Source organism: Macrotis lagotis, chromosome 1 (assembly GCF_037893015.1).
Source record: "Macrotis lagotis isolate mMagLag1 chromosome 1, bilby.v1.9.chrom.fasta, whole genome shotgun sequence".
Taxonomy (NCBI): Eukaryota; Metazoa; Chordata; class Mammalia; order Peramelemorphia; family Peramelidae; genus Macrotis; species Macrotis lagotis.
The window spans coordinates 873,403,069-873,424,920 of NC_133658.1; the positions used below are offsets into that span (position 1 = coordinate 873,403,069).

The 21,852-nt window shown below is 40.6% G+C and overlaps 1 protein-coding gene across 1 annotated transcript in view; it reads left to right on the forward strand.

Moving 5' to 3' along the window:
- UBR4 (ubiquitin protein ligase E3 component n-recognin 4) overlaps positions 1-21,852 on the forward strand; it is a 160,818-nt gene that overhangs the window by 111,479 nt on the left and 27,487 nt on the right. The window contains exons 83-97 of the mRNA XM_074218273.1: positions 70-227; positions 4,527-4,636; positions 4,930-5,071; positions 5,713-5,794; positions 6,000-6,173; positions 6,658-6,779; positions 9,411-9,608; positions 10,123-10,203; positions 12,561-12,648; positions 13,900-14,027; positions 15,902-16,009; positions 16,874-16,993; positions 17,825-18,015; positions 18,334-18,507; positions 19,034-19,133. Coding sequence (XP_074074374.1) covers positions 70-227; positions 4,527-4,636; positions 4,930-5,071; positions 5,713-5,794; positions 6,000-6,173; positions 6,658-6,779; positions 9,411-9,608; positions 10,123-10,203; positions 12,561-12,648; positions 13,900-14,027; positions 15,902-16,009; positions 16,874-16,993; positions 17,825-18,015; positions 18,334-18,507; positions 19,034-19,133 — 1,976 coding nt within the window. The remainder of the gene's footprint in view (positions 1-69; positions 228-4,526; positions 4,637-4,929; positions 5,072-5,712; positions 5,795-5,999; positions 6,174-6,657; positions 6,780-9,410; positions 9,609-10,122; positions 10,204-12,560; positions 12,649-13,899; positions 14,028-15,901; positions 16,010-16,873; positions 16,994-17,824; positions 18,016-18,333; positions 18,508-19,033; positions 19,134-21,852) is intronic.

Genomic DNA, 21,852 nt, shown 5'->3' on the forward strand with positions numbered 1-21,852 from the left:
CTAGTCAGGAAAACTATAAAGCTGTCCCTTTTATCAAACTGCCTTGTTTTTCTTCCTTCCTCATTCCAGGTATGGATTCCAATGGGAAATCCTCCACTAAGGCAGAGCTTCGACAGCTCTACTTAACAGAGAAGTACGTTTGGAGGTGGAAACAGTACATGAGCCGTCGGGGGAAGAGAACCTCCCCCTTAGACCTCAAGTTGGGTCACAACAACTGGCTTCGGCAGGTGAGGAAGCACTTATCCAGAGTCCTGGTATGGACACCCAAACGGGTCGAGCCACTCTGAGTTTTTGGAGGTGTCCCCTACTCCTTCCTCTTCCTGTGACTTTTACTCTTTCTCCTGTATCTTTGCCTGCCTGTACCTTTCAGATCAAGATCTAGTGGGACTCACTCTTGCTTTTTTAACTAGATGGTGGTCAGTCTGGGCCAAGCAGAATCTCTCTTTCCTCCCTCTTTTTTTTTTTTAATTTTTAATTTTTTACAATTTTTCCTCTAATCTTGTTTCCCTCCCCCAATCCTTCACAGAAGGCAGTCTGTTAGTCTTTACATTGTTTCCATGGTATACATTGATCTAAGTTGAATGTGATGAGAGAGAAATCATATCCTTAAGGAAGAAAAATAAAATATTGTGCCTGATGGTTGCACTAATGGAATGAACAAATTCATCAGGGTTGTTCATCACCCTCATGTTGCTGCTAGGGTGCACAATGTTCTTCTGGTTCTGCTCATTTCGCTCAGCATCAGTCCATGCAAATCTTTCTGGGCTTCCCTGAATTCCCATTCCTCCTGGCTTCTAATAGAACAATAGTATTCCATCACATACATACATATACCACATTTTGTTAAGCCACTCCCCAATGGAAGGACATTTACATTAATTTCCAATTCTTTGCCACCACAAACAGAGCTGCTGTGAATATTTTTGTACAAGTGATTTTTTTTTATACGTTACTAAAATATTCTTGTTTGAGAGTAAACATAATACCCCCCCCCCCAAAAAAAATAGAGACCCTCATGAGAAATAAAGGAAAGTGAAAAAAATGTGTTTTCATTCTGTGTTCTGATACCATCAGCTCTGTCTCAGGTGGATCTTAATGATAAGTCCATCATAAAAATTGCTTCCATATTTTTTCACTGTTGCTGTTGCTGATTGTAATTCCCTCCATCTCTTCCTCCCCACTACCATATATTATATTTTCTCTCTCCTTTTACTCTAAAATATGCTATAGGGTACCTGAGCTGTGCAGCAAACTGATCACCGACCCTGGGGCCAAGAGGCCCTGAGCCCACATATCACCCTTGAGACCCAGCAACCACCCACTCCCTAGTTCTGGACAGGTCGCCCAATCCCAGCTCCTTGCAAGAAGTAAAAAAGAAAATGTGTTATATCTTTTTTTTTTTTTTTTTAGATTTTGCAAGGCAATGGGGTTAAGTGGCTTGCCCAAGGCCACACAGCTGGGTAATTATTAAGTGTCTGAGGTTGGTTTTGAACCCAGGTACTCCTGACTCCAAGACCAGTGCTCTATCCACTGCGCCACCTAGCTGCCCCCCAAAAACATGTTATATCTGACTATTCTCTCCTGTGATCTACCTTATTTTCTATCACCCATATCCCCCCCCTCTCCTTTTTACTCTAGATGTCTATACCCTATTGAGTGTGTATGCTGTTTCCTCTCTGAACCATTTAAAATGAGAGTGAAGGTTCCGTCATTCCTCTTCGCCTTCCCCCCTCCCATATCATTGCAAAAGCTCATTGTAAAAAATAATATATATCTTTTATATGAAATATCTTAGCCTATTCCATCTCTCCTTTCCCTTACTCCCAGTGCATTTCCCTTTTAGCTATTGACTCCATCCTTACAATATATTATATCTTCAAATTCAACTCTTTTCTGTGCTTCATCTATAAAAGCTCCTTCTACCTGCTCCATCAAATAAGAAGTTTTATATGAGTATCATCAGCATCATTTTTCTATGCAGGAATACATGCAGTTCATCATCATTAAGTCCCTCATATTTTACCCTTCTGCTCCACTCTCTATGCTTCACCTGAGTCCTTTATTTTGAAGGTCAAACTTTCTGTTCAGCTCTGGTTGTTTCAACAGGAACAATTGAAATTCCCCCGGTTCATTGAAAATCCATCTTTTCTCCTGGAAGAGTATGTTCAGTTTTGCAGGGTAGTTGATTCTCGGTTGCATTCCAAGATCTTTTGCCTTCTGGAATATTATATTCCAAGCCCTATAAATCCTTAATGTAGTTGCTGTTAAGTCCTGTGTGATCTTGACTGCAGTTCCACAATATTTGAATTGTGTCCTTCTAGCTGCTTCTAATATGTCTTTGACTTGGTAGTTCTGAAACTTGGTTATAATATTCCTGGGGGTTGTTTTTTTGGATCTCTTTCTGGGGGAGATCAGTGGATTCTCTCAATTTCTATTTTTCCCTCTGCTTCTAGGATATCAGGGCAGTTTTCCTGTAGGAATTCTTTAAAAATGAGGTCAAGGCTCTTTTCCTGATCATGGCTTTCAGGTATCCCAATAATTTTTAACTTATCTTTCCTGAATGTTTCCCAGATCAGTTGTTTTTTCAATTTTTCTTCTTATTTTTCATTCTTTTGGTGTTGAAGTATTGTGTCCTGATTTCTCATAAAGTCATCAGCTTCCTTTAGCTCCATTCTACATCTGAGGATTTGTTTGACTCAGAGTTTTGTTATCTCCTTTTCCATCTGGAGAAGTCTGCTTTTTAAAGCGTTCTTCTCAATAACTTTTTGAACTGTTTTATCCATTTGACCTATGCTGGTTTAATATGTTACTTTCTTCAGCATTTTTTTGCATCTCCGTGAATAAACTGCTGACCTCTTTTTCCTGTTTTTCCTGCATCCCTTTCATTTTTTTCTCCAATTTTTTTCTTCTATCTCCCTTACTTAGTTTTCAAAATCTTTTCTGAGCTCTGTCATAGCCTGATCCCAACTTCCGTTTTTCATGGAGTCTTTAGATGCAGGAGCTTGTACTTCCTCATCTTCAAATTGAGGAGGATTCTTGGGATCATAGACAAAGAATTTCTCAATGGTGTTCCTCTTTTTTCTCTGTTTACTCATTTCTCCAGCCTGTGCCTGGTTTTGGGGTGCTTCCTGAGCCTTTGAGTATTATTGGGACACCCACTTTAGGGAGTTTTTTGGGACACACCACTGGGACCTTTATTCCTCCAAAGTCTTATGCTCTCTTGCCTGTACTTTGATATATAGATGGCTACAGGCACTCCCCTCTTGCTTGGAGCTGTGAGGAGGGTCTCTGCTATCTTAGTATGGAATGCTAAACTGCAACCTGGATCTGAGTGGGCAAACGGCAGAGTCCTGCCCCAGGGAGAGCAGAGAAATTTCTGCAGTCTCCCCTGACTGCTCTGGAGGTGCAGGCTGGTTTCTCCCAATTCTCACTACAGATTCTGCAGCTTTTGCTCCTCTCTCCACACTCATTTTGGTGTAGCAGAGTTCTCTCACAGCCCCTTCAAGCTGTTTCCAGTGATCCCTGGGCTGGGCTGGGATGAGCTGTGGTCATGGCTTTTTTTCCAACCCCTGGTCCTGGTGAAACATACCTTTCCTGTGGAACTTCTAAGTTATCTTGGACTGGGAAAATCTAAGTTATCTTGGACTGGGAAAATGTATCACTCAGTCTTTCTGTGACTTCTGCCCCTCTAAATTTTGGCTAGAGTCTTAATTTGTTGTCTTTTGGAGTTTTTTTTTGGGGGGGGGCCTTCTGTGAAACTGCCTTCCTCCTCCCCCTCTCTTGCCCACTTACCTACCTTGGTAGTTTTAGTTCTCTGCTGTCTTTTATCTCTCCTACTCACGCAGGTAAATTGCAGAACCCAAAACATACTCCTTCCTTCTCTTCTCCTTTCCCTCCTCCATCCTTCTGTCCTTCTCCATTTCCTTGTGCCTTTCTTCTTCCACTTCTCTACCTCTCTGCTCTTCTGCCTCTCTTCTCTGTCCCTTTGTCCTCCCTTTACCCTCACACTCCTCACCCTCTGGCTCCTTTCTCTCTAATCCTCTGCATTCCTTTCTTCTATCTTTTCTTCCCCAATTCCTACCCTCCATGTATTACAAAGAAGTTTACAATTTATCAAATCCAGTGGCCCATACTACGAGGAGATTTCATCAGAAAGCTAATTGTTTCTTCTAAATCAAAAGTGCTCAGAAGAGCTTTCTAAGGAAAAAGCCTTTAAAATAATCTGTATTAAAATCCAGGTATCTTACAAGTAAACAAAGATCTTAGTTTTTTACGAAAAGGCCACTTGATTCTACTGGGGAAGAAGCACATGTAGCTAGTTGCTTCCAGTTCATTTGCTCACTCAAACTCTCTTCATTTTGAAAATTGAGATTCTTAGTTGAATTTTAGATTTATCCTTCCCCAGGTAATCTCAAAGGATTTCTCCTTGGGATGAGTTGACAATGGAACAGCCTGAGCCTGGGAAAGGGGAGAAAGAAACAATCACATCCAGTCACTGAGGTCCTGCCTTCCTTATGATTTTTCAGGTGCTGTTCACTCCAGCAACCCAAGCAGCCCGACAGGCAGCCTGCACCATCGTGGAGGCTCTGGCAACCATCCCCAGCCGTAAACAGCAGGTCCTTGATCTCCTCACCAGGTACCATGGAGATCTGGGGGCACTGAGAACTCACGCTTTTCTGACTTTATCTTCTTTGCCTTGGAGGGCATCAGGGTTCCCAAGGAATTCCTGAGAGGTCTGTTTAGACTGAGAGGGGATGAGGTGCAAAACCTTGTGTTTCTTCTACCTAAATCCTGGCCCTGCTGAACCCAGCAGGCCTTTAGAATGTCCATGCAAATGTTTTGTGGCCTTTGGGTGACTACTTATTCTCATCTCTTCCTATGTGTTTGGGCTGATTTCAGTTGCCCACTTTCTTTTTGTCTCTGTACCAGTTACCTGGATGAGTTGAGTATTGCTGGAGAGTGTGCAGCTGAGTACTTGGCCCTCTACCAAAAGCTAATCAAACCAGCACACTGGAAGGTCTACCTGGCTGCTCGGGGTGTCTTGCCCTATGTTGGCAACCTCATCACCAAGGTATTTCACTTCTCCTTTAATTCTTTGCACTTTAAGATGAATTACTTTGCTTCTCTGGGACTCATATTCCTCTGTGAAATTCAAGGAGTTAGACAAAATGATATTAAGATCTCTTCCAGATCCATTGAGCTTGTGACACTGATTCTCTAGGTATTACACAAGGCTTAGGAGATGACATTTCTTTTAGAGGACAAAGGTAGTCAATGATCTTCTGCATGAAGACACCTGAGCCTCCTCTGACCATTCTGGCTTTGTGGGTCTCCTGGGGAAAGGGTAGGTGGGAGAGGTTCTGGATTTACTGTCTCCTTGAGGCAGCTCTTTTGAGACCTCTGCACCATTATGATGTGAATGTGACGGAAGCTTCAGGCTCTCCCTCACTAAAGGACTCATCACCCAGGCCTTTGTTACCGATCTGTTTCTGCTCACTATCTTGAGCTGGAATTTGTGATTTGTTCAAGGCATTATCCTCAGGGCCCTCCATCACTGTTGAACCAGCCACATTGGCTTCAGAGGTCCATTGACCATAGGTTCTAGAAGGAACCTTGAAGGGTAGTGAGATGAAGAGATATCCATCTCAGGAAAGAGGGATGGTGGTAACATTTGTTAGAATTTACACCGACCATTCATATTGTCCTTTCTAGGAAATTGCCCGATTGTTGGCCCTGGAGGAGGCTACCCTGAGCACTGACTTACAGCAGGGCTATGCTCTCAAGAGCCTTACAGGTATAATAACTAACTTCCTACTGTTGTCCTGGGTGAGCCTTTGCTACTGAAGTAGAAATTATGATTTCTAGTGGTGGCTTCCTAACCCATACCTTTCCCTCTGCAACAAGAAGAGGTTTAAGGTCTTGAGTTTATCTTTGATATGACTGAATTGTTGGGTTTGTTTATCTGCTGGGTTTATAACAACTCTACTCTGTCCCTGTAGGTCTCCTTTCCTCCTTTGTGGAAGTAGAGTCCATTAAGAGGCACTTCAAAAGTCGTCTGGTGGGCACTGTGTTAAATGGCTACTTGTGCTTGCGTAAACTGGTCGTGCAGAGGACCAAGCTGATTGATGAGACCCAGGATATGCTGTTGGAGATGCTAGAGGACATGACCACAGGTAGAGCTGCCCCAAGGCAGCCATCATACATGTTATTAGAGGGTCATTAAATAACAGAAAAACCAAGTATTGGATCAGATCTCATGGGTTAGGTCATCATCACCCTGGCAGGATCAAGCAAATTGTCTCTTCAGTTAAAAGAGAGAAATTCTTTTGTGGAAAATGTACCAGCAAACTTTCAAGCCCAGAATTAGATTTTTCTCACAATCACTTAGGTTGGAGCTCTTGTGTTGGATGAGCTGGTTTGAGACCTCTTTAGTTGAATTCTTCTATTTGAAGCTTATAATTTTTATGGTACCCACAATATTATCCTCATGTGACTGTGGGACTGTAAAGTGTGATCTATTAACCTTTTGGCCTATGCTGTGAGTAACAAGTTAGGCCACTTTTCAGGTCAATTACTTTTGATTTGGTGGCTTGGGATGTTGCAGGTCGATTTGAGGGAAGCTCCTTTCAAACTGACTGGTCCTTTTGATTCTGGCAGGCACAGAATCAGAAACAAAAGCCTTCATGGCAGTGTGCATTGAAACAGCCAAACGTTACAATCTGGATGACTATCGGACTCCTGTTTTCATCTTTGAGAGGCTCTGCAGTATCATCTATCCTGTAAGTGAGCTAGTATTCATTGGAGGCCCCTTGAGTAGGGGTAGGGTACTTTGGCAGCAAGAGAAGAAAGGTTGGAATTGGAGGGAGTGGTCCATCTTATGGCTGCCCAATAATCTACATTTAGTTCTTATTTAGGATTCTGTAACATAAAACAACAATAAATCCATTCTTCTATTTATTTTAAAATGAACAAATTTGCCATAATGTGAAACTCCATGCATTATTACTTCCCTTCCTTCCCCTCAAAAAATTCCTGGTATTAATTTCAGGTATTATTCAATCCTTCAAGATCCTTATCTGCTAGTATTGCTCTATCCAATAGGTTCTGAAAACAGTATTGACCTGGGTAAGGTCTGTATAAGGGAGTCTTCATATTTCTCTTTTTTCTTCTTCACTTTTGTGTTTACATTTTCTCCAACCTGGGGTACATTAGTTCAATACCCATTTTCTGAACACCACACCCTGTGCCAGGTTTTAAGGATACAAAAGCAGAACAAAACTGCCTGTTCTTCTCAGAAAACATTCTATTGGGAGGAAGTGCGTAGACCTAGGGAAGTAAGTCTGAAATCATCTATGGATTACTAACAACTGAGGACTCACTCTAGAAGGAGGCAGCATATGAATGGAGCCTGAAGGAAAGCAGGGTCTCCACCAGAGAGAGAAACTCCAGGAATGGAATAGAACCTGTACAATGGCAGAAGGGTGGGGGTCTTATGATGGGCAGCTGAGAAGCTAAGGTATGGAAAGTTGGAGGGCTGGGGGGGAAGTCCTACATACTTACACCCTCCAAAGGTAGACCAAAGCCAGATTGGGAAGTGTTGTAAATGCTTGTGTTTGATCCTACAGGCAATGGGGAGCCCTGAAGCTGCTTGAGCAGAGGAATGGCATGATCAGACCTAGACTTTAGGAACATCAATTTGGCAGCTATGGAGAGGATTAAAAAGTGGAGAGATTGGATTACAGCAAGAATAATTAGGAAGCTATTGTATTATTTTAGGTGAGAGGTGATGAATTCCTGAATTAAGGTGTTTATGGTGTTAGTGGAGAGGAGGGCACATACATGAAAGATGTTATATAGAATTGCCAGAACTTGACAACTAATTTTATTTAGTAGGGATTAGTGAGAATGAAAAGGGGAGAATAATAGCTACGATGTGGACTGAAGTTATGAAAATGGTGGTAACCATAACTGAAATAGGGTAATTAACTGGGCAGTAGGTTTAGGGAAAGAGGCTAATGAGTTCTGTTTAGGACTTCTATTTGAGATATAAGCATTTGGGGCATTCAGGGGGAGGTCTTTAGTATATATCTGGAGATGGATTCTTGAATGAGAGGAGCTGGTAATTGGACCAATGTAATCTAATGAAATCATGAAGAAAGAGAGTATAGAGAATTAAGAGAAGAGTGCCCAGTCCAAATTAGAGCCCTGGAGTACACACACACTTAGAAGATGAGACAGGATGAAGCACAGCAGAAAAGTGAAGGATAGTATCCAAAGTGTCAGATGCTGTAGAGAGTCAAGAAGGATGAAGATTGAGAAAAGGCTTTTGGGTTTAGCAGTAAAGACACCATTAGCAAACTTGGAGAAAGCTGTTTTTGTTAAGTGGTCTTGGAAGCCAGAAATGATTGGGAAGTGAAGAAATCAAAGCAACATGTCTAGAAATATGTAAGAGTACAGTTGTGACAAGAAGAAGAGAGTAATTGACTTAAAACAGGGTGGTAGCATGAAGGATGGAGGTAAAGATGGGAATGGGAAGACAGAGGAATGTTTATAGGCTTCAGGAAAGGCAAAGGAATTTTGACCTCATTGTTTTCCAAAGATCTTCTCTGATGGTCAAGAATTAATGAAGACATTGGGCCTCTCATGAGGAACATTAAAAACAAGATTATCTGAATTGTGATCTGGTGGTGCTGCTGGAAGATGATAGTGGAATTGAAGTAAAGGCATGGGAGTCCTAGCAGGGCTACTCAAGGAAATTTTTGCATTTTAAATGCTTTATATTAGTATTTCTCAATCTAAACTCTTATGTCAAGTAGTAAAATGTCTCAGACCTCATCTGTAAGTCATTTTGTGCAGCAGATGGAACCAGGGAGAGAGGAGGCAGTTTTAAAGTTTTATTTTTTTTAAGCATTAGTAGAAGGGCCATTGAGGGTTAAGTGTTTTGTTAGGCACAGGGGGAGATTTTAATATTTCATATAGAGAAGTCCTTCTGAAATCTAGTGGACTTCTAGACTTGGAGGTTATTGAACCGGTGCATGAAGAAAGAATGTGGGGGTTTTTTTTGGGAACTGTGCTCTCCTTTTCTGTTACAGGCCCATTCGAGTTGTTGTTACCTTCTGGCTCTTAACCTATCTGAGGAGTAGATCTGCATTGCTTAAATCTTGGTCATCATTGCCTTTCAAATATGCATGACAGTTCTTTTATCTCACCTCTAAGTGCCTATTTCTTCAAGCTTTTTGTTGTAGTCTTGGTCATCAGTTCACTAAGGGTGCTCCCTGGGTCAGACCAGACAGGGCAGATACCAATATGGCTTGCTAGAACACTTAGATGTGATACCACTGTGGCTTGCTAGAACACTTAGGTGTGATGACTTCTAGTCTTCTGATTCTATCCTTGTCTTTGTTCCTTAGGAAGAAAATGAAGTAACGGAGTTCTTTGTGACTCTGGAGAAGGATCCCCAACAGGAAGATTTCTTACAGGGTCGCATGCCCGGCAACCCTTACAGCAGCAATGAGCCAGGCATCGGGCCTCTCATGAGAGACATTAAGAACAAGATCTGCCAAGACTGTGATCTGGTGGCCCTGCTTGAAGATGATAGTGGAATGGAGGTAAAGACATGGAAGTTGTGGCAGGGCTACTCACTTAAAATGCTTTATGTTGGTGTCAAGTGGTAAACTGTCTCAAACCTGCCCTGGGGATCATTTTTTTGCAGCAAATTGAACCAGGAGAGAGGCAGTTTATAGCTTTTAAAAAGTAAGGAAAGGTTTATATACAAATAGAAGAATGTTGCAGACTAGTGGTTGAGAAACATTACTTAGGGTATTCTCTCTAGTCTCCATGGAGGTGTACCTAATTATGTATTTGATGCCTCTGGGGTAAGATCATCTTTTTGGCCTAACTAATCACATTACTTAAAGAAGAAAGCTGGTGGAAGAACTGATGTGGAAAGAGACCTTCTCTCTAAGTTAATTTAGGGTCAGAAATGTGAAAACATTGTCCTTTAGCAGAGAACCTGTTTGCTTATTTATTCAGGGTTTCATCTCTATGGTGTGATGAGTCTTAGCTGTTTCTGACTTACTTTGAAATCATTAGGAATAACAGGCCATTTACTTTTCCTTTCAGCTTCTGGTGAACAATAAAATTATCAGCTTGGATCTTCCTGTGGCAGAGGTTTATAAGAAGGTCTGGTGCCCCACAAATGAGGTATGTTCCTGCTTTCTTACTCAGTATTGTGGTGCTGGGAACTTGTAATAAAAGGAGCTTGAATCAGCACTTACAGAGCTACAATTCTCCAGCTTGGTCTTGATGGGATAGAAACCAGTCATCTTGTCCTACTTTTGAGAAAATTAGCTGCAGACTAGTAGAGATATAAGAGCTTCAGGAGATTAGAGGACTTTACTGAAGACGTGAGTCACAAGCTTCCTTGAGCGTGGCAGCCGTGAGGATTTGGGAGACTGGCCTGTGCTGTCTGCAGAGTGAGCCCTTTGACCATTTACACTTTTTTGCGTTCCTCTGCTTCAGATTGAAACCATTTTGCAGAAGTTAATCCACAGCATTTTCTGGGACAGTGACTGATCTGTAATTTTTGAAACACTATGCTGTGTCAGATAATGGCACTCCCATTTTACAAGACCTCAAATAGGCACTTTCTGCACTGATGTGAGGGAAGGGGAGCAATTCCTTGGTTTTCTTTGGGTTCCTTTAATTTCACTCTTTTGCATTCAACAGTAGAAGTTCTCCTTGCTGTCTTTGTCTTCCTCTTTCCTTCTTAGTCTGTCCCCTCCTCTCTATTCCTTTTCTTTTCCCCTCATTTTCTTTGATCTCATCTTCTCTGCCATGTTTCTCTCTTCCCCTCTTGGTAGCATCTTTAGCTCTACCCCCTGTTCCTGGTCCACCTTCCCACAAGCACAACCATGGGTTTTGCACTCAGTTTTGCCTGCCTGGCTGAGATGGGAAACACTAGATTTGTGGGACATTACCAGAGTCCTCTTGCCATTCTGCAGGCCCATAACCACTACTTCAGATTTACTCTTGTTCCCCGTGTGTCCTTGGCTTTTGGTGCTGATATACCATTTTTTCTAGGTTTCCTGTAGTATTCATTAGCTGAACTATAACAAGTCTTTGAGCAGCATCTCTGAGACCTTCCTTTGGGCTTGAGTATTTGAGCCATTGTTAAACCCTTAGTCCACAAATGACTTCATGGGGCTTTCTAACAGCATATCTCTTCTCAGTTCCCTATTCCCTATTCCCTTCCTGAAAATTTGAGTCTGATACTCATTGCAAGCCCTGGGAGGAGAGGGGCTTGAGCTCGGACAGGCTAAAGAGTTAAATTATTGCCTGTTGTGAGACTGCGGTTAGAGCCTCTGTTCTCTCCTTAGGCTATGAATGGACTTATCGTTTTTTTTCCTGTCTGTGATTACTTAATGAAGGCTTGTCTTTAATTAAAAAGCTCTTTCTTTTAATTAGCCTTTGCTCTTACATGGTTCCTTGGGTAGTTCTTACTTTTGCTTCAGGGGTCTGCCCTCTCCCTGGAAGAAATGAATGTGTGAGTAAGTTGGATTTTAAGGGAAGTTCTAGATTACTTCTTACTTGAAACAGCTGCTCTTTAAGGTTTATCATTGATATGGTATTTCATTGTAAGAGGGGAAACTGAAAAACTCCATTTTGCTACACACACACACACACACACACACATACGTGTGTGAGAGGACAGTAATAATAATAATAATAATAATGATGATTGCCATTTACATGGAACCTTAAAGTTTGTAGCTATATACATATATATCTTCACACTTACAAGCATATTCTATGTTCATATATGTATGTGTGTATGTATATATATACACACATAAACATGTATGTTTGTATTCTCATTTGAGCCTCCCTACACTTCTATTAAGTATTACAGGTATTATTTTCTCCACTTTACAGATGAGGAAACTGAGACTTAGAGAGGTTAAGTGACTTGCCTAAGGTCACACTAATATGGATCAGAAATGGAATTTAATCTTACGTCATTTTGGTTTCAAATCCAATGTTTATACATTAGGCCACTTATTGTTTAAATGGACTTTTCTATGAAACTAATATTTATGCATGCACAAAGGAATTGATATCATTTAGATTTAGGCAGTAGCTTGGTTCATCACTAACCATCTGATATGTAAATTGGGGAATCTGGTCTCTCTAATGGTGTTGGGTTCGATCATAATATATTAATGATGTAAAATGACATACTTTGGAGCAATACCATATGGGATATACTTATATCTCTCTACATATATAATGCCCAGGGGCAGTACTATGTTAAAGGGATTTGCATTTTGTGGTGATTCAGACTCTTGCATCTGGGTGATGAGGATTGTGGCATTCTGTATTTGACTCTCAACTCAATGGCACATCAAAATGGAAGGGCTTTTCTCAAGGCAGACATGATTGTCCATCCTGCCTTTGGAGTAGAGAGCTTAAAGCCTACTGGGCCTCATCATACAGAATGAGAGAGGTTTTCTAAATGAACCTGAATGAAATGAATATAGTTTTCTACTTTCTCTCCTCAGGGAGAACCTATGAGGATCATCTACCGCATGCGGGGCTTGTTGGGTGATGCCACTGAGGAATTCATTGAGTCCCTGGACTCCACTACAGGTATTGTTATCTCAGGTGATGCTGTTCCAATTGCAACCAAGGAGCAGGTTCTCCACATGGGCCTGAGAGAATTTTTCTAAGAATATGGAGGGGTCAATTTGTCTATAACTCAGAAACCTGCATTGGAGTTTGAATCTCATTCTGCCCCAGCATGATTAGAGAGGTGGTGAGATAGAGGTTTTGATAAATCTTTCCATGAACTGAGCTCTTTTCCAAGGTTGCTTACCAATGGAGACAAAAAGCCTTTTTGGTTTTTCCTTAATACTTTTTTTCTTCCTCATTTGTTCTTTTCAGTTCATTGTCAGTCTCTTGTTTGTGCATAGCTGTTGGCTTGTGGTTCTTTCCCCTGGCCCCCCTCCCAATATACCTGGAGCTCCCGGAGTGCAGGAACTCTTGTCCTTCCTTGTATCCCCAACATTTATCAACAGGCCTTGTCCTCACCAGGTGCTCATTCATGCTTGTTGACTGACTGAAAATGCCCATTTTCTCATCACTTCAACGTGCATTTAGTAAAGTTTCTTATGTACAAGGCCTTGTGCCAGGCATTCGTAATATAAAGATAAAAAAATGGCATTGACCTTGCCCTCAAGGAGTCATCAGTCTAATTGAGGAGAGGGAAGAGGAATATACCATGCAGGCAGGTAGCATTAACATGTACCAGGAAGGAAGGAAACATATTTATTAATTGCCTACTAGGTGCCTGTACTGTGCTTTGTATTTTATAATCTTGTTAGAGTTTCACCACTATCCTTCAAGGTACAGGTGAGAAAACTGAGGAAACAGGTTAAAATGTGATTTGCCCAAGGTCCCACAGGCAGTAAGTTTCTGAGGCATGATTTGAACTCAGGTCTTCTTGACTCCAGACCCAGTGCTCTATCTTCTATTCCACTTAGCTGCCAGGAGATTTGAAGAGGGTTAGAGAGGACTCACTTTTAGTTGGAGGAGTTAGAAAAGGCTTTGTGGAAGACCTTGAAAAAACCTGGAAAGGATGAGAATTTCAGCCTTCATTAACAAGGAGAGAATACATCAGGAGCAGAGTAATGGGAAATCAGAAACAGCTAGTAGTCCAAATTGATTGGGAGCATGATGGAGAGTAGTTTGAAATAGAATCCTTGAAAATCAGATTATACCCAGACAATGGTCAGCCACCTATGCCAGGCTGAGTTTTCCTTTTTTTTTCTGCAGTGGGGGAAGTCTAGTGAAGATCTTCTTTCCTTCTCATCATTACTACCCTTACTCACTTCTCTTTAGATGAAGAAGAAGATGAGGAAGAAGTCTATAAGATGGCTGGTGTGATGGCCCAATGTGGGGGCTTGGATTGCATGCTCAACAGACTGGCTGGGATTAGGGATTTCAAACAGGGCCGACATCTTCTGACGGTGAGTGTGTAAATAAGAACTGACTCTGAAAAGTGACATGAGACAGTAATTCAGCTTAGCTCCAGAGGGCAGCATCATATCACTAATCCCTCTCAACTAAGGCGAACTCAGGAAGAAGACTTTGGACCCAAGCAGTTTCTCAAAACATTTTCCACCTTGTTTCACTCATTCCTGTAGGCATAAGGAAAATCACATATTATTCAGTAACTAACATAATGATTCTTCACAGTTGGGGAGAAACCATTTACTTTTTTTTCTCCAACTGATAATTGTATTTATGTTGATTTTGGGGGACTGTTATAAAATAACATTTTTAAAATTTTTCTACTCTGGAACTATAGTTAAAGCATTTATCTAACTATTCCATTAGCATTTGTTTTATTAGATTTTGAGAATTTACAAGGGCCTCACAAACATTTTCTCCATCATTTGAACCCTCCACCAATAACATAACAGAACTGTCCTAGGTCACATAGTGATTGCCAAGGATTCTTTGGATCCCTTTGCTTCTCCCTCTGTTATTTAAGGAACATCACACAGTTCATGAGTTATATCATCATTTCCACATACTTGTTGAAATTGATAAAGGCACTTTTCAAAGCAGTCACACCTTAAAGTTCTGTTCATTGATGGTTAGGTTCCCTTGTGCTGGAATGGAGGAGATGTCTCTCATCCATGAAGGTGATAGCCCTTTAGCAGAGATAGAACCTGATTTGGTTTCCCAGTCATCCTACTATAGCTCTTCCTTATTTTACCTACCCACTCCATACCCCCAACAATACACTCACCATTTAAAGAATACCTCAATAAGAGGGAGAAACTAATGGTGTGTAGCCACTTTGATGCGGCTTTGGATGTGATTGAATCTACTTTTTTTCTCTTATCATTTATTAAAATAAATTATTTTTCCATTATCCACATTTCTCAATTTGCCCAGTGTGAAGCTAAACCTTATAGAGGTTTGTTTTGCATTTCTTTTGTTAATGATTTGACATGTTCTTTCATGTGGTGGTTAATAGTTTGAAAGTGTTTTGAAAATTATTTTTTGCTATATTTTAACTGAATTAGGAATGGTTTTTGGCCATAAATATTTCTTTGCATTGCCTGTATATCTTGGATTTCAAGATGTGTTGGAAAAATATTCCCCATTCATTGTTTTCTTCATATCTTAGTTGCATTAATTTTGCTCATTTGTATTGTTATTTTACATTTTATTTTTTTTAACCACCTCTGTTTATTTAGTTAAGAATTTCACCCCTTAGCCAAAGCTATGAAAAAAATGCATGATCTGCTTTTCTCCTAATTTTTTTAAATGTTATGATCTTTAATATTCATATTGTGTATTTTAATTTATTATGATCTGGTGTAAGATATTGGTCTAAACCTTGTTTTGATTGGACTGCTTTCTAGTTTCCCATCATTTCTTGTCAAGTAGGGAATTTTTTTCTAGCTAATTTGTTTTTAATTTATTGAACACTGGATTATTGAGTTCTGTTATTTCTGTTTGTCTGAACTTTAGCATTGACCTAACCTTTCTATTTTTAGCAAAAATTAAACTAATGATTACTACTTTATAATAGTTTGAGATTTCCCTTTTTCATTCCTACTTTTTTAGCATTTCCTTATTCTACACATTTTTTCCTCTAAATGAATTTTGTTAATTCTTCTAGCTTTAAGTATCTGCATGTATGGTGTGATTAACACATCACTAAATCTATAGATTAATTTTCTTAAAATTGTCACTTTTATATTGAGTGTGTTTTTTTAAATTGACTCCACATATTTAATGGAGTTTATATCGAACAGCTACCCACCACTTTCAAGGTCCTCTCCATTTTTGGATGTTAAAGAATTCACCTGGTTTTTCTTGGCAGGTACTGCTTAAACTGTTCAGTTACTGTGTGAAGGTGAAAGTGAATCGGCAGCAACTGGTCAAGCTTGAGATGAACACTTTAAATGTCATGCTGGGGACTCTAAACTTGGTAAAAAGACTCTCCTGAGAATTAAGTCCATAAAGTCTGGGGCAGAGGAGAGAGACCTTGGAATTCCCTCTGCCAACTCTTCAGCTCTCTAGGGAGATTGGCAAGAGACAATTTCAATTTGTTAGGTTGACTTTATGACAAAGATCATTCACTCTATCTCAGAAGCAGCCTTCTGGAGTGAATGTGATTCTTCTTGCAACTCCTGTGTTCTCTTCAGATTGAAGAAACAGGATTTCTTCCTCCTTTGGCACAAGTGCTCCATAATCCTCCTCCTGCATTTACATAAAGACAAGATGAAAAGATAGCTGACTTTTGTCACCTAACTTTTGTAGCTGCTTTAACTTCTAAAAACAATCACCAGGATATGGTTTTGCTTTCTTTTCTAATGTTTAAGGATGGGTCTGGGAATCCACCTTGCCTCCCCAATTCTACTTGATTTCTCCCCCCTCCCCTATCCTGTGCATTTGAGCTCTTGCAAGTTTACCTGAGGAAGGGAGAGAGATGTGGCTGCTTTCAGATAATTTAAGGAAGAAGGGTTAAATTTGTTTCAGTTAGTCCCAAAGGGCAGAACTAAATTGCTAAGAGGTAGCTTGAGGCTCAGTGTCTGATGAAAGTTGGCCTAACCAATGTGGAATGGGATGCTCCAGGGAGGGTCTGGGCTTGCCTTCATAAGAGGGCTGATTTAGGCAGAGATGAACTGTTTGTCAAGGAGCATAGGAAGGGAAGTTTTAGTTTGGTATCAGTTATATTTGAGGACCTCAGTGATCCCTTCTGTTTTGACATTCTGGGCTTGTTGAGGGGCAGCATAGCAGGCTAAAGGGCCTCTGGTTTTCTCCCCTAAACAATGTAATTTTCCTTCCTCAGGCCCTGGTGGCTGAGCAGGAAAGCAAGGACAGTGGAGGGGCAGCTGTGGCAGAGCAGGTGCTCAGTATCATGGAGATCATTCTAGATGAGTCAAATGCGGAGCCTCTGAGTGAGGACAAGGTATGGGCTGTTTGAACCTTTTCAGAGTCTCCCTTAGTCATGACATAGCAGGGTTCAGGCACAGTCTACTCCAAACTCAGTCTCCTAGTCTGAACCAGATTAAAATGTCATTGAGAAATGTTTAACAAAAACCACAAAATATATTACAGCATAGACAATAGTAATTTGTGATTTTCTAAGTCCTGATGATGCTCCTCACAGGAATCTATGAACTTGATACCACTGCCTTACTGTATAGAGTTGAGCTGGTTCAGCTCAGCTCTGAATCCCTGAAAGCCCAGACTACTAATATTGTCACTTTCTTTAATTCCACTAGCTTTCCCCTTTATTTTCCTGAAAGTTTTGTCATCACTGTCTGTGACTCTGTCCCCAGAGGGACTCCTTTAGGATTTCACATTTCCCCTAGCTCAGGTTAGAATGCTACCTCCAGACCCTTGAAAATATTGGAGAATTTGGAAGTGCTGCATCAGGTTGATCCCACTATTCTTTTATGAACATTGCTGTCCTGGTGTGGAGCATACTTCTTTGTTCAAGAAGTCTTAAGTAAAGGCTGGGGATGTCCTTGAATGATTTCTTCAGGTATAGATAAGACTTGAGGACTTTAAAGACACTTCCAACCCTTATGGAGTATAAAATTCCTTTAATCTGTGAGCCTTCAGCAGGATATTTTTACTGAAAATAGGGTCTTAAGGGTTACTACTTCTGGGGGGTGTTGGTTGAGCTCTAGTGGGAGTGGGTAAGGTCTATTTGCCTGAGAAGAGTGGGTTAAAATATATTTCCTGCACTACTGACAGGGCATTTCTTTTCCACCTCTTCTTGTTATTATTTCAGGGCAACCTTCTCCTGACAGGGGACAAGGACCAGCTGGTGATGTTGCTGGACCAGATCAATAGCACTTTTGTGCGCTCTAATCCCAGTGTCCTTCAGGGCTTATTGCGAATTATCCCGTATTTGTCCTTTGGAGAAATGGAGAAAATGCAAATCCTGGTGGACCGATTCAAGCCGTACTGCAACTTTGACAAGTATGCTGCTCCAGCTGTATAGTGGAAGAAGCTTCTGCCCAAGATCCCTGAACTTACTGTCCAGGGAGGGAGATGAACACTGTCTAGCTGGGGCTTCCCTTCTGAGCTCTTCCACCCTGAGTCAGAAGACCTGACTCTTAAAACTGACTCCAAGGGGACCCCCTCTGCAAGCGTCTTCTGTTTAGTCCCACGTTTCCTTTTGGGGGCAATGAAGTGGTTGGCTTAGGTGATCCCCAAAGGCTCTTCCAGCTGTAGCATCTGAGACTTCAGACCCTTAGCAAATCTTTAATTCCTGCTACTTTTTCTCTTCCCTCCTAGGTATGATGAGGATCACACTGGTGATGATAAAGTCTTCCTGGACTGTTTCTGCAAAATAGCTGCTGGCATCAAAAACAACAGCAATGGGCACCAGCTAAAAGACCTGATTCTCCAAAAGGGAATTACGCAGAATGCCCTAGACTATATGAAGAAACATATCCCTAGTGCCAAGAAGTAAGGATCACCCTGAAAGCTCACAGCCTTCTCTCCTCATCTCTTGGTGTCTTTTGTTTGTTCATTGCTTTCCTTTTTGATGTACCATTCCTGTCCCACATCCTGTGAGCCGTTCCTCATAACAAAGATTAAGAAATAAAAAAGCAACACAGCATTGTCCCCTACCTCTGCAAAGAATTCCATGCTCATCTTAAAAGTAAAGGTCTGTGAGCTCAGGCTTGGGCCCTCTGACTTCTGCAAAAGGTTCCATTTGAGATAAAACTGCTAGAGTTATTGTAGGAAGAGGAAATAATAGCAGCAGCAGTAATGATAGGTGATGGTGTGCTTTAAGTTTTACAGAGCATTTTACCTTTGTTGCCTCATGGCAGTTTAGCCATGGCCTCCTTAGCCTGACAGGAAAGGCTCCTGTCCTGTTCCTTGTGATTCTTGTGGCAGAGCCCAGTTCAGGGAGGGCACATTGCTTCTAAATCTAGGGCTTTCATTAGTTTTTCATAACTGCTATTGAGGACCTCCTTTTGTCTTGCAGTTTGGATGCTGACATTTGGAAGAAGTTTTTATCTCGCCCTGCCCTCCCCTTCATCTTAAGACTTCTTCGTGGGCTAGCTATTCAGCACCCTTCCACCCAGGTGAGGAACCCTTGCTCTCTGCCCCTTGTACCAGAAAGGAAAGAAGCCTGCCTTCTCAGCTTTGCAGCTGAATCTTTGAGTGGCTTGGAGTAAGTCTTTTACTTTCCTCAGGTTTCAAGTTATAACTTGCTGTGATTTGGTTATTTGTGTGTCACTACTGGGAGAAGGAATGTAGGATTTTTCTGGTCAGAAATGGAATGCAGAGTTGAGCTTGATCTTCTCTCTGTTTCTAAGGAATCCTGAGATATCATTTACAAAGTGTTTTGAGTTCTTCAAACAGACCTTGATAATCTTAGAAGTGAGAGAAGTAGCTGTAGATTGGTCTCTCCAGTGGAACTGCCAAGACTACCGAGTGCCCATTGCTTCTTTCCATGGGATCAGAGCATGGAAACCGACTGGTGGCCAGTGTTCTTGATCCGGGTCAGCTTTTTGTGCTCCTGCTCAGCTTGAAGGCTTTGATAAGCATGAACTTCTTGCCTTTGTGTTTTTACTTGACACCCTGATCCCTTTGCTACTTCTGTTTGCCAGCTGTTCATAGCTCAGCACAAATTATGACTGGCTTCAGCAGATGGCTGATTTCAGAACTAATTGGTCCATCCCTCTGCCTCCAGATAGGTCTGTACCTAAACTAGGTCTGGGTCTGTAGAACAGGGTTCTTTGGTGAAAACAGATCCACACCCTGTCTTGGTAACCCATCCTGGTAAGCAGCTTAGTGACTTGCTTACAGAGGCAGAATTCTTCGTTCTCTGTAACCCAGATTGCTGTTGCTGGAGGTAAAGCCCATTTCCTTTTGTTCACCTTCAGTGAAGAGAATTAGAGCATTAACTTTGATTTATCTAGCATCTCAACCTTCAAAGAGTTTCCAAGTGTTTTCATAAAAACCATTTTATCCTTATGCATTTTTGTGCTGTTTAAAAATCCTGTTTCGTAAATGGAGAAATCGAGATAGAGACTTAAGCAACTTACCAAGGAAAAACATGGGGGGCTTAGCAGAGGTTAGAAGTGAAGTCTCCTGATTCCTAGTCTAAAGCACAAGCTACTAGAATGTGCTGCTGTACCTAAGCCTTTTCATCCATATTTACCAGCCTCATCTCAGCCCTTAATGCCAAAAAAATGCTTTCTGATTAATTAATGCTTTAAATAGGACTTTCATGATAAAAGGTTATTGCTAAAATAGTTTTCCTTGAAAAGTATTAAGAAGGTGGATAAAGCACTGGCCCTGGAGTCAGGAGTACCTGGATTCAAATCTGGTCTCAAACACTTAATAATTACCTAGCTGTGTGGCCTTAGGCAAGCCACTTAACCCCATTTGCCTTGCAGAAACCTAAAAAAAAAAAAAAGTATTAAAAATCCCTATTACAGGAACACATTTTGTTATGATAGTAGATATGGTATAGCCTTACTGTGTTCCAAAAATTTCTTCCAGCTTCCTCTCTACACATATTCTTTATCTTTTTAATCTCGCAGAACCAGCACTGATAGTTCCATCAATATATTTTAAAACCAAAAGTATTTTATTCCCAAATCGGAAATGATTTTTTATATATATTCAATTTTTTAATCTAATTCAGCTTTCTCTTCTTTTTAAAAAGATTTTCTCCCACCCCCCCATAAATTGAGAAAGGTGTGAGGGGAAAATCCCTTATAACAAATATGTTCCATTAACACATAATAAATTTCCTCACTGACCATGTTCAAATACATAAGTCTTATTCTGCATGTTTAGTCCATCACCTTTCTGATAAGAAAGTAGCATTTTTCATCATCATTTCTTTGGATCAAAGTTTCTAAGTCTTTCAGAATTTGTCTTCATAATGTTATTATTGTATAAATTGTTCTCCTGGTTTTGCTCGCTTCATTCATCAGTTTGTCGTTTCTTATGATGCAATAATATGCTATTCTATTCCATTCAAATACATAGTTTGTTCAGTCATTCCCCAGTTTATAGACACCCACTTAGTTTCTAGTTTTTTGCCACTACAAAAAGAACTGTTATAAATATGTTTGTACACATAGATCCTTTTCCTCTTTCTTTGTTCTATTTGGAGTATAAGACTAGTAATGGTATCTCTGGGTCAGAGGGTGGCATAGTATAGTAATTTGGAGGTATTTTTCTAATTATTTTCCAAAATCGTTCTACCTTCACCTCTCTATCATGAGTACAGTAATCTGCCAGTTTTCTGACACCCCCTACAACTTTTGGCATTTTTCTTTTTTTCATTTTCACCAATTTGATGGATGTATAGTAGAATCTCAGAGTTATTTTAATTTACATTTCTCCATTATTGATCGGACAAATTTTTTTTCACATGACTAATGAGATCAGCCTTTCTTCAGCATATGTCATCCTGAAGCCTTTTATTTTTCCTCAGTTGGTCCTGTTTTCTTGCTTGCTAATCTTTTGTGGATACTTCCCTTTCCTGATATTTTTCTATGTCCTTCTAAGAGGAGAATTGAAGGGTCTGATATTGAGCATAAGAACCATACTGGGACCTTAGAGATATCTAATCCAGTCCCCTCATTTTCTGAAGGAGGCACCTGAGACCCATTAAGGAAAGTGAGCTTTCCAAGATTCCAGAGGTAGCAGGAGGCAGAACCAAGAGAGGAATTCAGTTTCATTTTTTTTTTTTACCTACTTTCAGAAAGAATTCAGAGTAGCAGTACTGGATATGTTAACTGTAAACTCAGAACCATTCCTTTGATGCTCATGTCTTTTGGA